The 16,823-nt window shown below is 45.8% G+C and overlaps 1 protein-coding gene and 1 pseudogene across 6 annotated transcripts in view; one reads left to right on the plus strand and one right to left on the minus strand.

Annotated features, from left to right (window-relative positions):
• The window catches only part of MTMR14 (myotubularin related protein 14), a 43,224-nt gene extending 33,888 nt beyond the window's left edge, over positions 1 to 9,336 (minus strand). For all 5 annotated transcript variants that reach the window (XM_082847474.1, XM_082847476.1, XM_082847473.1 and 2 more), the window contains exons 1-3: positions 9,039 to 9,336; positions 6,779 to 6,927; positions 1,530 to 1,638 (exon numbers count right to left, since the gene is read on the minus strand). In XM_082847474.1, the coding sequence (XP_082703600.1) occupies positions 1,530 to 1,638; positions 6,779 to 6,927; positions 9,039 to 9,194 (414 nt within the window). In that variant the 5' untranslated portion in view covers positions 9,195 to 9,336. The remainder of the gene's footprint in view (positions 1 to 1,529; positions 1,639 to 6,778; positions 6,928 to 9,038) is intronic.
• Positions 9,337 to 11,997: 2,661 nt separating this feature from the next.
• On the plus strand, positions 11,998 to 13,335 carry LOC309967089 (aldo-keto reductase family 1 member A1-like; annotated as a pseudogene). Its single transcript has one exon. The product of its transcript is annotated as an aldo-keto reductase family 1 member A1-like (transcript).
• The last annotated feature ends 3,488 nt before the right edge of the window (positions 13,336 to 16,823 follow it).

A 16,823-nucleotide genomic window follows, 5' to 3' on the forward strand; every position in this document is an offset into this window, starting at 1 on the left:
GTCCTCACCTGCGCTGGGAGCCGGACTATAGTCCGACAGGCACCAAGACCACAGCGCATTCAGGTACATATTGGACAACTAGAATAGAGAGCCTAAGGGACTTCCCTGGCGGTCCAGTGGTTGAGACTTCACCTTCCAGTGCAGCAGGTGCAGGTTCGATCCCTGGTAAGGAACCTAAGATCCCACATGCCTGGCGGCCAAAAAACCAAAACATAGAACAGAAGCAATACTGTAACAAACTCAATAAAGATTAAAAAAAAAACAAAAATAGAGAGCCTACACCCCTGCTTCCCTCCCCTGCTCCAGGCTCTCTGTTAGTCCGTTCCTTCTGGATTAATCTTTCTCAAAATGCTATTTGCATCTTGTACTTCCCTGCTCAGAAATCACAGTGGCTCTCCCAGCAAACCTAAACACCTTGGCCAGCAACCAGCCTCCTGCATTCAGTCCCTTCCATCCTCGGCTCCACCACGTACCTTGCGCTCCCGTCAGGGAGTCTCTCGGACTTTGCGCACCTGGCTTCATGCTCCCCCAGCGCTGGCACCTGCCTGGAACACCCTCCCACCCTTCCTCCAAAGCTTGCTGCCTAGTCCCGCTCACTTAATGAGGCCATGTCTGTCAGTCCACACTGCTGCCCATCTGGGGTTTTTTTGTTTTAATTTTTGACCGCATTGCACAGCATGCAGGATCTTAGTTCCCCAACCAGGAATCGAACCCACACCCCCTGAAGTGGAAGCACAGGATCTTAACCGCTGGACCGCCAGGGAAGTCCCCAACTGCTGCCCGTCTTAAGTGGGTTCCTCTGACACCACACCATGTGGCCCTAAGCTGCAGTGTGGTAACTTGAGTGCGTTTTGCAGTTAAGTTTAAACCCCAGCTCTCTAGTTGTGTAAACGTGGGGAAGTTATTTAACCACTCTGAGCCTTCGTTTCATCTGCAAAATGGGAATATCAAATACACCAAAGGATTATAAAAAGAGGTGAAATGAGACCATAGTGGGCAGCCAAATTAACAACAGTCACTAGAATATAAGCTTGATAAGGGTGCGGATTTTTGTGCACCTTGTATGCTGATGTACCTTGAGGCCTGAACATGACACACATTCAATAAATACTTGGTAAATTATATGACTGAAAGAATGAACAAACAACAATGTACTTACTCATCTGATCTAATCTATTCATAAACTTTTGATGTAGGCATGATTATTTTTCCCCTTTTATAGAGGAAGAAACTGAGGCCTTGCACAGGCAGGAAGTAACAGAGCCGGGATCAGAACGTAGGCAGTCTGGCTCCAGGACACAGGGTGGGGTCCTCTGCTGTGACTGTCCCTTTCCTAATTAGACTCACCTTCAAAAAAAGTTGTATCAGAATTGGTCTGTTTCTCTGGCCTGCTTCCCACCGCACCAGGCACCCAGTAATCACCCAAACTTGGCTGGCAAAAGCCAAGAACACGAGACTCTACACTTTGCATTAAGCCAGGTACCCCACGAGAGGGTCTCAGGGAGTGCGAGGCTAAGGTGTGGTCTTACCTTGCCCTTGAACAGGATCACTGGGCAGACAAAACGTCCTCTGCACCTGGCCGTCTTGCTGCGGTTGACGAGGTCCTGCAACTTGCTCACCTGTACGGTGCTCTGAAACCTAAAAACGGGCAAGAGAGGTAGGTCAGTCTGCTTCCGCGTGAGTACTGTGTGCCCCATACTAGGGTTGTGTGTGTGTGAATATTCATTCCAAATTTAATAAATGCTCAGATTCCTAAATTCTAGATCATGGACATTCTAAGCTTTTCAAGAAAAGAAAAAAATGCTATATTATAGATAATAAAATGGAAGTCATCCTGATTTCAAAACCTTTAAGATTAAAAAAAAAAAGCTACTCTGAAGACATGGTATTTAAAATACAGAAACATATATAGCAAACTGAACGTTGATTATATCTAGGGGGTTCAGTATCTTACTCCAAAAGTAAGACAATACGTGTGCTGGGGACCCTCAGGAAATCATGGGGCCATTCTTGTCATCTTTCAGAGTGCAGGATAAGATGAAGGTTCACATTTCACACGGCTATGAGCCTCTGATACCTCCCCAACGTTCCAGTTACCTCTAACAGTCCAAAAAGCCAACAGGGGAGGGAATGCTGGAGCAAAGGTAGTGAAAGAGAAGCTATTTGTGGCCTTGAGAAGCACAGTAGTTAATGCACTGGGTTTAATAAGGGAGCTTCTAGAAGATGAAAAAAATACATTTAGAAATGAGCTTAAGCAACTCACACATATTAAATCAGGTTAAATCAGCTGACCCCTAAAATAAGGGTCTACTCTCATAGCTTCACCCATTGATCCTTTTTTTCTTTTCTTCTTTTAAAATTTCTTGGCCGTGCTGAAAGGCATGCAGGATCTTAGTTCCCTGACCAGGGTTTGAACCCGCGCCCCCTGCAGTGGAAGTGCAGAGTCTTAACCACGGGACCACCAGGGAAGTCCCCACCCGTAGATTCTTAACAAAAGACTCCACAGCAGCCAGCAGCCAGTCAGAGCTTCTGGTTGCAAGAGGAACAGGAGGCAGGAAAGTTCAAGAGTGGGAAGCTACCCCCGCCATGCAGAGTAATGCAGGGTGACAGAAGAGAAGGGAGGGAAGACACTCAAGTGCCCTCCTTACAAGGGCTGAGCTTCCAGGCCGAGTCCAAGAGGGCGTTCATTCCTTCTACATCCCAGTCGTGCTAGCGCTCCCGTGTCACTGCACAGCATGTGCACACAAATAATTGTTTCAGAATGAGTAAGTTCACCAACTCCTATACATCTGTGGTGCCTTTTTAAGCATATCTGGATGCTGCTGGCACCAATAAAAATATAGTCTTTTAAAAACACTGCTGATTTCTTAGTAGCCTTCATAGATATATTCTCAAACCAGTTACTAATAAAATAACTACTATCAAGTGAAGATGTGAAATTGAAGTTAAACAGTGGTCTTCAAATAAAAACCTGGACCAAGAGTTTGGTGATCATGGAAAGAGAACAGGGGATAAAATAAGAGGACTTATACTTCCTATGGTGTATTTTTCTGTAAGGTCTGATTTAAGATTTTTTTTCATTTTTATTAAACATTTCGTTTTAAATCACAGAATTATTACATCCTTACCATAACCAATTCAAACAACAAAGAAGTGACTACATGTTATTTTTACGATCAAGATTTTTTTCCTTTTTTTGATGGAAGGTGGAAGGCTGGGGTGCCTCTTCAAGGTGCCCGTAGGATGGCACAGGCCAACCAGCCAGGTCCTAGAAAAAACATGGCTCACTGAAAACTAAGTTCTGCCACCTTCCCCTCACTCAGGTTCTCTATGAAATAAAAAGGCACCTCAGGGTTTCCCTGGTGGCACAGTGGTTAAGAATCCGCCTGCCAATGCAGGGCACACGGGTTAGAGCCCTGGTCCGGGAAGATCCCACATGCCGCGGAGCAACTAAGCCCGTGTGCCACAACTACTGAGCCCACCTAGGGACCATGAGTCCATGCACCTAGGGACCATGCTCCGCAACAAGAGAAGCCACCACAATGAGAAGCCCATGCACAGGAACAAAGACCCAATGCAGCCAAAACATTAAAAAAAAAAAAAAAGGCACCTCAGAATGAAGCAATGGCCTAAACTCAGATGCCAAGATAATATAAAACTGAGCACACACAGTACTGCTCACAGTAGTCTCCCTCCCACCTTTTGGTGGCCTCCGTCCATTTGCACAGATGTGGTCAGCACCATCTGTTTTAACCGACTCTCACGGAGCTCACTCCAGCAGCTCTAAAAGCCTTGAAACTGCATATGATTCTCCCAGGCTGAATCCTTCCATTCAGCAAACTCTCCACAAAACTGAGGGAGAGAATATGCCAGCATTTCCCTCTTAGAGGCTCTGGGCAGTCTTATCATGTGAAGGAAGGCACCTTTTTCTTGTTAGGCTAGCTGGTGCTTTATTTTCCTGGGTCCCCTACTCAAAGAACCAATTCAGTTTCTGTTCTCAGTGGTTCCTGTTTTTATTTTTATCTCTTGGCCTCAGACTCTTTCCCTTACTGTGCTAAGCACTGGGCTGTGTCAGGCACCTGATACTCATATTTGAATGAATGAAAGTGAGCTTGTGTATTTATGTCTCTCTTGTGGGACTGAGCCCTTAACCTGTGGGATCTAATGTTATCTGTAAAACACAACGCTGGCGTCTGAAAGTTGGTGGAATGGGAGAACAACCCCCCCACCCTACGCTCACACACGAGTTGGAATTAGCAAGTGCAGAACTTTAACCACTGTCTCCCAATGCTTCACCTGTACTTGCCCTAATTCTGGCCTTTGTTACACTGTCATTGCTCATTGATTGGTCTGTGTTACCCACCAGATCTAAAGGTAGGGACTTCATCTCTCTGGTAGGGCCTACAACTAGACCCCTGGGGTCTGCCTCATGGCAGCAGTTTGCCTCGTTGACAAACTCATGTCTTCGTTGTTCAGAGATCCCCATCCAGGCTTCTAGTCCCAGATACGGGCTCAACTGGGGAGGTGGGTTAAGAGGACCAAACCACTTCCTGAATCCAGTTCTACCCTGTGTAACTCAGTCTAATTAGTGTCATATTAACACCAAGTCCAGGCATGTGTAAAGAAGCAAAAAGTTCTACTTCTTCCCACCTGAACATGCACATACTCCCTTCTCTTTAACAGGCATCGCCCACTCAGTATCACTTCGAGGCCTTGCAAGAAGTGAAAAGTAAAAACAAAGTCCACGGGACTTCCCTGGTGGCGGAGTGGGTAAGACTCCATGCTCCCAACGCAGGGGGCCTGGGGTCGATCCCTGGTCAGTGAACTAGATCCCACATGCGTGCCACAACTAAGAGTTCACAAGCCACAACTAAGGAGCCCACCTGCCGCAACTAAGGAGCCCACGTGCCACGACTAAGACCCGGCACAACCAAATAATAAATAAAAACAAACAGGGCTGCCCTGGTGGCGCAGTGGTTGAGAGTCCGCCTGCCGATGCAGGGGACACGGGTTCGTGCCCCAGTCCGGGAAGATCCCACATGCCGCGGAGCGGCTGGGCCCGTGAGCCATGGCCGCTGAGCCTGTGCGTCTGGAGCCTGTGCTCCGCAACGGGAGAGGCCACAACAGTGAGAGGCCCGCGTACCGCCAAAAAAACAAACAAACAAACAAAAACAAACTCCACAACTCCTCTAGGGTTAGGGATATACTGCAGTGGCCCTAGCCTGGGCGGCTAGACCCCGCTAGGCAAGATGGGAGTGCCATGGTGGTGACAGAAAGAAGAGGCAGTCATACAAGTGCTCTGATCTACATTCAATTCCTTTTCCCAATACATTCCTTTTTCTCAGTGCACCCCACCACGACCTCATTACAGGGCACACTTATAGATCTCCCATTTTACTCCTCCACTTGAAAGGCTTCTCTGGCTCCCTGCGGTTCCCAGGCTATAGCAAAGGTGAGACTCATCTAGGGAGCTCTCTGAGGCACAGATTCTGGAAACTGTGATTCAGGGACCCTGGAATCTGTGATTTCAATGACTGCTCAGGGGGTACTAGCCCAATAACCACTAACACCCACAAGTCCACATGCCTGATGATCAAGACCATATACAAGCTGGTCCCTAACAAAGGACATTTCAGGGACACCCCTACTCATCCTTCCAAATCCAGCTGAAAGGTCTCCCGAAACACACACCAGGCAGAATCCACCCTTCTCCCCAGTTCGTCTACAGCAGTGCTTCTCAAACCTCCAAGTGCGTACGAATCACTGGGCCATCTTGTTATGCTGTGATTTTGATTCAGTGGCTCTGGAGTCCAAGACTCAGAATCTCTAGCCGTTCCTGGGTGCGCTGATGGGCGCACTGTGAGCAGTGATGGCCCGCTGCACTTTGCAGCACGACTCTACCATAGCACTCATCATCACAGTGCTTCCACGGGGCCAGGCTTTCATGGATATTGTTGGCAACAGCTTCTGGAATTCCCTTAAAATCAACAGCAAGCAGGGCGCCTAGGGGAACAAACTTTGAGATCAACAGAAAGCACTTCCTAGAGCATCAGTGATTATTTATCAGTGTCAAACAACTGCTACCATTTACTGACTGCCTATGGGCTGCATCCTGTGCTGGGTGCTCTTTGTCTGCTCTGGTGTGAACTGTTACCACACGCAAAGCACTCGGGCCTTGGGAGGCCCTCAATAAATGGTAGCTCTTATTTCTAATTCTTACAGCACACACGTCAGGCTTGGAATAATCCTGTTTATCAGCAGGAACTGCAAAAGCCACTTTTCTAAATAGAGGTAGAAACTGATGAGGAAACTAAGAGACAAAGAGGTTCAGTACCTTGCCCAAGTTAGTTACACAGCCAGCAAGCAGGGCAGCCAGCACGTACGCTGACCTCAGGCTCTTAATCTCTACATACGGTAAGTGCCCTTCCACATGTTGACAAAGCATACCTCCCACTTGCTCTCTTAAAAAAAAAAGAAAAAAACAGAACAGAAAACACTGAGGTTCAGAGAGGTGAGCTGTGAAGTCAGCTGTCTCAGGACAATGAGCTATAGGGTAGGAGTAAAACAGGAGGCCAGGGCTGTGACTCCCAACCCCTCCTTCTACGCTGTGCTACTCTGCCAATCTAAGATGTGAAACCCTGAAGAAAACAAAGATGCCAAGGAGGCTTGACACCTGGGAAAAGTGAGCCTGCCCCACCCAGCTGCAGACTTTCCTAACCCCGGGGATGAGCTGTCAAGGCCTTCCCAGATGGGCACGCTTTGGTTACATGATGCTCACGTGTCTTTCTCCTTCTCAGAACTCTCATACTCCAGGAACACGATGTGCTGGGGGTAGTGGCCGCAGATATCCCCATTCACATTTTGGATCACGCTGTAACAGTAGTCTCGGCCAAACAGCTCCAGACACCTCTTCTCAATGCGCTCAACCTGCACAGAGGAGGAGATCTGAGCATAAAGAAGATTCTGGCGTTCTGAGAATTAGGCAGTTCCTGACCTGGAGAGGTCTCTGGGAATGACAATGTGCCTCTGTGATTATAATTCAATACCAGGAAAAGACATCTTTCTAGATCACAGACCCTAAACGTGTGGTTCATGAACCCACATGGTAAACTCCGGGAGAGACTCTGAACCCCTCAATGTAGTGGTGAAACTGTGTATGATAAGCATTTGAAGAGAGGTTGACATCTTTCATTAGATTCTCAAAGGGGTCCACAATCCATAAAATATTAAGAACCCCTGCTCTAAGTTACTTTATTTTATTTTTTTTTATTTATTTATTTTTATTTTTGGCTGCATTGGGTCTTTGCTGGAGCACACGGGCTTTCTCTAGCTGCGGCGAGCAGGGGCTATTCTTTGTTGCAGTGCGCGGGCTTCTCATTGCGGTGGCTGCTCTTGTTGCACAGCATGGGCTTCAGTAGTTGTGGCTCGCGGGCTCTAGAGTGCAGGCTCAGTAGTTGTGGCGCACGGGCTTAGTTGCTCCACGGCACGTGGGATCTTCCCGGACCAGGGCTCGAACCCCTGTCCCCTGCATTGGCAGGCAGATTCTTAACCACTGCGCCACCAGGGAAGTCCCTCTCTAGGTTACTTTAACCGGCACTAATCCTTTATCTTCCTTTGGCTCCAGATTCCTCCCCATTCTCCAGCCACAGACCAGTACCTAGAAGCTCTAGTTAGTGTAATGAGTAAAAGATGCAGACAAAGCTGTCTCCTTACACGCAATTTGCTTATGAAATAGAAGGAACACCTCCCTTGAAATTGCTCTTGTTTTGCTCAGTTCAGGGAAAGACCCACCAGAAGAACGACATAAAACCTGTAACATCTCAACAAGTCTGCAAAAGATCAGAAGTTTAGGACCAGGTGGAGTGAGTCAAGTATAACTTTTTACAACCCCAATCTTCAGGGGTGTGTAAGAAGGTAGGGGGGCCCAGCAAAACTGACCCTCTAGCCACCCAAAAGACCAACGTGGAGGGAAAAACTCACAAGAAACAGAAATCCTCAAATTTCAAGGGGCATGAGTATCATTAAGAAGCCTATTAGAAAATACAAATTCCAGATTCCCACCCTCAGAAATTCTAACTCAGTAGGACTGGGTGGGATCAAGGAACCTTTATTTTTAACAAACACCCCAGATGATGCTGAAACAGGTGGTCCTCAGGCTAAGCTCTGAAAAATACTCGGTCATTTGGAGAGTGGGGGAGACCCATCATTACTGAAGTCTTCCCTGCATTACTTCAGACTAGCAGATGCCAAGTTCAGTAAGTCCTAGCATAGGTAACCCCTGGAGCCAAACCAGAGTTTCATGGCCTGGGAGGGAACAGAATTCCATTGGAAAACCTGATGCTAAACCTGCCAAAACCACGTGGGGGATGAAAGATGGCAGGGTCGGCAAGATTCCCATCAGACTGTCAGGCAATGCCTAAGATGGGAATGGCCTGACCAGACTGGAAGCCTTCCAGGACTGGCAATAAGGAGCCTGAAGGGAATCCCAAAAGTAGAAAAAAAGAGAAACTAAGACTTGCTTTTGACAAAGGAACAGAGGGAGTATGAGTTGCCTTCCTGCTTTATGGGGGAAGGAAAGGGATGGGCCTAATTCTAAAGTCATGCTGAGACTATACAAGGGAGCAACACACTCAGTTTATCTCTTGCCTCCATTCTGCCCCACCCCTCCAGCCCCTTCACTCTGATCTCTGACCTGGATAAATCCTCTACACTTCAAAAAATCTAGACATGAGGGTTTTTGTCCCCATACCTAACGCATGGGAATAACCCTCCTCAGCTCCTCTTCTCTAATCTCTGAACAAGGCCACTCAGCGCTAATCTCTGACCTCCACACCCTTTTGTCTCAAACCAAAACGTCGTCCTTCCTTGGCTTGGCTCGTTCTGAGCCCAGTTCCTCCTTTTCGGTTTTTAAACCCAACCCTTACTCTCTGGGTCCAGACACTGGGCACTTCCCTCTCTCTCTGTCCTATGACCCCTGACCTCAGCAACGTCGCAAACCAGGGACCTTCTCTTTCTGCTCATCGCGCCTCCGGACTCACCTTAGAGCCTCCCGTCCCGCTGCAGTCCTTGGCCCGGTACTGAGTCCGGGAGAACTCCTCCAGCAGCTCCCCGAGCCCCGGCTCCTGCGGCTGTGGGGTGCCTGAAGAAGCCGAGGACCCCGCCGAGGCGGCGGCGGCTGCCCGAGCGCCGGCCATGGCCCAGCCCCGCGTCCCTATTAGCGCCCTGCGTCGCCCTCAGCGCGGGCCAGCCCAGCCCATGGCACCTGGAGGCACCGACTCCGAGTCCTGAACCTCCGGAGCCGCCTCAGCCGCCTCCTTCGCTTTCCACTTCCGGCCCCGCCCCACCTAGCCGGATGTTTACTCCAGAGCTGGCCAGTCGGAGCCCAGGACTCGCGCCCTGCCCCACGATTACCTGCCCACTCCCGACGCGGAGCGGTCCAAGTGGTCTCCGGAGAGGGGACCGCGGCCGCTCTCAGAAACCTCGTGCTCCGCCCCACCGGGTTTCCCCTGGGAAGCCAGCCTAAACCATTGGGGCTGCGGGGGGGGTACAGCGCGGGACTAGGAGGAAGGAACCACGGGAAAGAACCAGCCGAAGAGTGGAATAAACCATTATTAACAGGGAGAGGAGGCGGGAACTCTCGGAGGCACCTAATTAGTGTTGGCAACCATAGTAATGACAATAAGTAATAATAAAACAGCATTTCGTAAGGCACTTTGCTTGCGTTGCTGCTTACAGCCGTCCCTCTGATTATAGTGCTGCAATAGTCAACCCGCTTTATTGAAGTAACCGCGGGTCATGACTGGCTCGAAATTCTGTGAGTAGAAAGCCCCATGTTATTTTTCTTTTTTTCTTAATGGAGTATGTCAAACATTCACAGAAATGGAGAGAATAGTATAATGAACCCTCATGTGTCCATTAGCTTGTTTCAATAATCATCAACATACACCAATCTATCTTGTTTCATCAATCTTTGCCCCATCCAATAGTATTATTTTAAAGCACATCTCATTATTTAACCTGTGAATACTTCAGTATTAATCTTCTAACAGATTAGTACTGTTAAAAAATGATTAAGGAAGAGAATTGAGGTGTTAAACATACTTTAACACTTCATGAAGCCACCACTGTTTGTTCCCAAGGGTCCAAAGAACTGCAACATGGGACTGAAGGCAGGACACTTTTATAGGATAAAGAATAAGGAAAAAGGAAGAAATGGGAATTCCCTGGCGGTCCATTGGTTAGGACTCCTCTGCGCTTTCACTGCTGAGGACCTAGGTTCAGTCCCTGGTCAGGAAACTAAGATCCCTGCAAGCCACCTGGCGGCCAAAAAAAAAAAAGAACATGGAAGAGAAAAATAGAAAATGAATAAAGAACAAGAAAGTAATTATAAAGCCCAGAGTTTGGGGATTGGCTGACTAGATATACTGTGTTTCTGGTCAAGCAGAACATTTACAGAGATACCAAAGTTACTAAGTTTTGCTCTCTTGCTGTGGCACTCTGGGCAGGAGTGGCTCCATCTTTGGCCTAGAAATTTATTTCAGTAATTCTCCCTTTTCTCATCCTCTTGACCATTCAAGAGGTTTGGTCAAAAATATCAGTACTAACATGACCCTCAGTCACCATTGCCTCTTCTGCTCTCAGTGTAGCATTCACAAGAGGTGATGTCAGGCTTGTATTCTTGGCCCTGGTTCCGTTCTTCTGTTCTCTTTTGTCACTTCAGTCAGAGAGAGACCATGTGTTGGCTGGTCAGTGGCTGCCCACATGCCTTTAAAACTTTTGAGAGAACCCAGCTCATCAGGGAGACAGTAATAATTACTAGCAACAAAACAATGTCATGCTTTGGAGAGTACTCCTGAGCCAGGGTCCCCATGATCCAAACCAGCTAGAAAACTGGGGACACTGCTTTAAGCCAGTTGGCCTGTTTATGTATTTCGCGTAACTATGTCTCCCCACCCCAGAAATGTTTATGCAGTGAGCTTGTTCCGTTGAAACTGAGGTGTTATAAATCAGGGAGAAGTTTGTGACGGGAAGAAAGAACTACAGGATCACCAGCGTCCAAGCCAGTCCAACAGTCAGTTTACCTTTCTTTGCAATGGTCTGAGGTAGGTGAACAGTTATCTTTCCAGGCTAGAGCAAGCCAAGAGGTGGAGAAGAGAATAATAAAGACCTTCATGATGTAAGAATTAGGAAAAGGATGGTCAGAGAAGGAAGGAAGAATGGAAGGAAATGCTCTTAATCTGACTTCTTGGGAGGAAACAGTCTACCTCACTGTTGCCTAGTTCTCTTCCTAGTCAATTGGATTTTGAGGTCTTTGGCATTTAAACAGGGCCAGATGTCAGGTGGGGTCTTCTTCAGTTGTGAAACATGTACCCAAATTTTTTAATTTGTTTGTGTTAAATTTGGCTCTTTTATTTTGCTATATATTTTTATTTATTTATTTATTTATTTGGCTGTGCCGGGTCTCCGTTGTGGCACATGGGATCTTTGCTGTTGCGTGCAGGATATTCATTGCAGTATGCAGTATCTTCTAGTTGCAGCATGCGAACTCCTAGTTGTGGAATGTGGGATCTAGTTCCCGGACCAGGGATCGAACCTGGGCCCCCTGCAATGGGAGCACATAGTCGTAAACCCTGGACCACAAGGGAAGTCCCTGTACCCACGTTTTTCACACCTTGTAATTCGACACTGATGTTAGTGGTCAAGGACACTTGGTAGGGTCCTTTCCAGGAATCTCACTTTTGCAAAAGCACCAAAGTAAAACAATAATTGTCTGTAAATGACAACGAACTTTAAAATGCCCATGGTTGGAGATCTGATGAGAGTTCATTATAATGGAAATTGACAAGGAAATTTGGTTATTTCTGTGACACCCAACATTTTTAAGACAATAACTAGGAATCTGGGAAGCTGAGGCCCATTAGGTAGCTAGCAGGGCACAGGACTGAGCTGAAAAGCCATACTTCCCTGTTAACATCCTGTGCTCGTGCCGAGGGGGCAATGGTGGCTTCCTGTATCCTCCTGCACACTGGACGAAGATGTCCCTGATTGGACTGGGCACCTGGAAGAGCGAGCCTGGCCAGGTAAAAGCAGTTATTAAGTATGTCTTGAGTATAGGCTACCGCCACATTGACTGTGCTATCTACGACAACAAGACTGAGATTGGGGAAGCCCTGAAGGAGGATGCGGGACCTGGCAAGTTGGTGCCTCAGGAGGAGCTGTTTGTGACTTCCAAGCTGTGGAACACAAATCACCACCCTGAGGATGTGGAGCCTGCCCTCCGGAAGACACTCGCTGACCCCCAGCTGGAGTATTTGGACCTGTACCTGATGCACTGGCCTTATGCCTTTGAGCGGGAGACAACCCCTTTCCTAAGAATGCTGATGGGACTATACGCTATGACTCCACCCACTACAAGGAGACTTGGAAGGCTCTGGAGGCACCGGTGGCTAAGGGGTTGGTGAGGGCACTGGGCCTGTCCAACTTCAGCAGTCAGCAGATCGATGATGTGCTCAGTGTGGCCTCGGTGCGCCCAGCTGTCCTGCAGGTGGAATGCCACCCATACCTGGCTCAGAATGAGCTGATTGCCCACTGCCAAGCACGCGGCCTGGAGGTGACTGCTTATAGCCCTCTGGGCTCCTCTGAGCGTGCTTGGCGTGATCCTGATGAGCCTGTCCTGCTTGAGGAGCCAGTGGTCCTGGCACTGGCTGAAAATCATGGCTGGTCTCCAGCTCAGATCTTGCTCAGGTGGCAGGTCCAGCAGAAAGTGAGCTGCATCCCCAAGAGTGTCACACCATCCCATATCCTTCAGAACATCCAGGTGTTTGACTTCACCTTTAGCGTGGAGGAGATGAAGCAGCTGGATGCCCTGAATAAAAATTTGCTATTCATCGTGCCCATGCTTACGGTGGATGGGAAGAGAGTCCCGAGAGATGCAGGTCACCCCCTTCAATGACCCATATTGAGACCACAGCTTCCTGGCTTCCTTTTCATCTCTCCAGCTATAAATAACGTCCTGCCATCCCCAGAGAGGAGTTAATAAAGCCATTGGAGTATCCAACCAAAAAAAAAAAAAAAAAAAAGACGGTAACTAGGATTATAACTTGTAACATTATACCATGCATATCAGATTTTTAGGAATTTTATATAAGTTCTGGAACACTTATGTTAATAACATACCCACACAAAGATAAGCTAAAGTTAAACATCACTTCTTATTTGGCAATGTTTTCTTTGTAATTTAACATATCAAATAAGCCTAATTAGCTTCACATTTCTCTTTTTATAAGGAGAGAGAACAACTACACTAGGGGCCCTTTGGAAAATCCCAAAGTTGGCCACAGGTCAAAAAAAACTTCATTTAGAATTTGATTTTGGGGGGTTCCCTGGTGGCGCAGTAGTTAAGAATCCACCTGCCAATGAAGGGGACACAGGTTTGAGCCCTGGTCCCACATGCTGCGGAGCAAGTAAGCCCGTAAGCCACAACTACTGAGCCTGCGCTCTAAAGCCCATGAGCCACAACTACTGAGCCGCGTGTCACAACTGCTGAAGCCCACGTGCCTAGAGCCCGTGCTCTGCCACAAAGAGAAGCCACCGCAATGAAAAGCCCGCGCACCACAAAGAAGAGTAGCCCCTGCTCACAGCAACTAGAGAAAGCCCGCACGCAGCAACGAAGACCCAACACAGCCAAAAATAGATAAATAAAATTTTTAAAAATTGGATATATTAAAAAAAGAAAGAATTTGATTTGGGGGAAGTTTGTCAAAAATATCCATTTAAGGGACTTCCCTGGTGGCCCAGTGGGTAGGTAAGACTCTGCGCTCCCAATGCAGGCGGCCCGGGTTTGATCCCTGGTCAGGGAACTAGATCTCGCATGCATGCCACAACTAAGAGCCTGCGTGCAGCAACTAAGACCCAGAACAGCCAAAATAAATAAATAAGTAAATAAATATTTTTTAAAAATATCCATTTAACCAAAGTGACAAGTAAAGACTTCAAAGGCAAGTACAGAAGGTTATATAGTTGTAAAAACCCCAAACCCTTAGCTTTTTTAAGATTCAGGGTTTTCTATTCGCAGATTAAATGTCTTAAAAAATATGACTAGGCTTTTGAGAAAAAAATAAAACTGAAAATCTTGAAAACCTCGACATATCATAAGTGTTTATTTTTTGGAATTGTTACCAAGTCCAAGCTCGCTCTGCTCACCGCACAACAGGGCAATGAATCGCAGACGAGGTGATGAGGCAGGGAATAAGACTTTATCAGGAAAGCCGGCAGATGGAGAAGATGGCAGACTAGTGTCTCTGAGAAATCATCTTATCAGGGTTTGGATGCCAGTTTCTTTTATAGAATCAGAGAGGGAGAGGCGGAGAGGAAGTAAAGTAAAAGGGCCATCAGTCTTGCAAAACATCTCCTGGAATGACCAGCCTCAGTGAGAGGATTTTTTTTTTTTTTCTTGCAGCCATTCACAGGTGGGCAGGGTTCCCTGAGGCAGGCCATTTTGTATGATTGTAATAACAAAAGCAACGCAAAGGAAAGGTTAAAGAAACAGATCCAACATGGGAGTCCAATTTAGCTCTTCCCTGTTACAATTTCCCACTGTCAATGTCCATTCTACAGTCTTGTGGAAAAAGGGGTGACAAAGTTCTAACTGCTCGGTCAGATGGATCTTTCTGGGAGTGTCCGCAATCGGTGTCAGTGTTCCAGATGCTGAGATTTGTCTTTTGTTCCGCTTTGGAAGTGTCTACTTGACACCTGTAGACTTACAAATATTCACAACCTAAAAGTTGAGAGTTGTCAGGAATTTTGAGGGCTTCAAGCCCAGGAGGCTGCATCTCAAGTTAAGAAATTTAACATTTTTCTATGTATGGGAAGATGCTAGACTCTGGGCTCACTGAAATAATTTCTTTGATATGCACCACAGCCCAGATGGGGCTTGTATCCTGTATTTTCACATCCTGCGTTTCCTCAGGGCTCACCATAGGGAGTGGCTGCCGTCTGATGGCTGCTAGATGGCAGGTATTCTTCTTCTTCCTGAGTTTCCTCAGTGTTCACTGGCTCACACTGGGGGGCTGCAATCGCTGATGATTGATCCTCTCCTCTTGGTCAGGAATTTGACCAATATTTGGGAGACATTTCATGATCAAATTTTGTCCCACGGTGCTGGGAGGCTCATCCCAGATCAGGCAAAAATTCTTGATATGCCACTCCAGGTGCTAATTTTTGGATTAGGCCCTATTGATAATTAAAGATTCTCTGGATCCTCTGTCTAATTATGATCCAGGAGACATTTTCCCTTGTTGCTTCTTCCCATACCTAGAACTACATTATTAAAATTATTTTTATGGTATAAAAGTGATCTATTTCCTTAAGATGTTTAGCCATAGACGTTTTGTTGGAGGCCTGGTTACACACTGGGTACTGCAAGAGACAACAATCTTATAAAATAGGATATAAGTAACAGCTAGTAACATTGATAAAGACATACTGCAGCAGGGAGACACAAAGCACAAACAATTTGGAAATAAATAACAAATTAAAACAATGATTAGCATAATATCAAGTCCATAGGAGAACCAGCTGGAGACAACAAATTCTGTCAGGATCAGGTAGAGAGAAAAAGATAAATGTTTCATCTTTGTTTAAAAAGGCATACTTTATCAACTTGTTGTAGGTCATAGCATAAGGTTATAGCATAAAAGTTTTTTCCTAAAAACAAAGATTAAAGTCAATATATTTCCTAAAGGCATAAGGCTATAAATCATATTTACCAGTTCACTCAGTCCCATGTAATTAATTCCCATTGATCTGGATGAAATAATCAGGTTTTCTATTAGTTTTGTCATTTGTTACCCAGTCCAGTGATATTATCTAAAGGCTATAAGAAACTTGTATTTGTTAAAAAGTTCCTTTTTATCAGTCTTCTTGAAAAATCTTCATTTTGTAAAAGCATCAGGACAAAAAACAAAATAGCATGGTTAAAAATTTGAGTACATTGCAATTAGCAGGATTCTTGGATATAACATTTTAGAATAACTAGTATTATGATTGTTAACATATCAGGACATACCAGATGTTAGGGATTCCATATAAATTTTGGAATATCTATATAAATGACATTTATCCATACACTATAATCTAAGGTTCATCTCCAATCACTTTACGATGTTTCTGAAGTAACTTAACATACCAAATAAACTTAGTTTGACATCTCTCTCTGAGATGTCTCAGAGATGTTCTTTCGAAGTATCCAGAGTCAGCTGGAGGCTAAAAAGCTTTAGTCAGATTTGGATATTTGGAAAGTTTGTTAAAAATATCAAAAAGGTTTTACAACACAACAGGATGTAGGTCACTGTGAAACAGTGCCTATTCATTTAACCAAAGTCACAAAATGATGAAACAAAAACAAATACAGAGCACCTAAGGGCACAGAAACTCATTTAATCTGTTATCAAAAGGAGCAGTCTAACAGAGAGGGAGATCAAATTTCAGTCTTGTATTAGCTTACTTAACGAAATCCATTTACTTATTTAACTTCAATCTAAATTCAGTTAATCCTGACCATGTACAAAACTTTCTTAGTAAAATGTAATTCCATTCCTCGTACCTTCTTAACTGAAAACACACATTCTACCATACTGAAATGTTTTATTATTTTCAGTAGCTTTAATTCTATATTTAAATTAGAATCTCCGACTCTTAAAAACCTTAATTTCTAGGGACAATCAAGAGGCAAGTAATACTTACCAAATCTGGAGAAACTATTTTAGATGATTTTTAGAACATAATTATTCTTAGAGTTTACCTAAAAGCTCTTATCTCATTTA

The sequence above is a fragment of the Leucopleurus acutus genome, assembly GCF_964270905.1.
Source record: "Leucopleurus acutus genome assembly, chromosome: 10".
In the NCBI taxonomy this organism is placed as follows: Eukaryota; Metazoa; Chordata; class Mammalia; order Artiodactyla; family Delphinidae; genus Leucopleurus; species Leucopleurus acutus.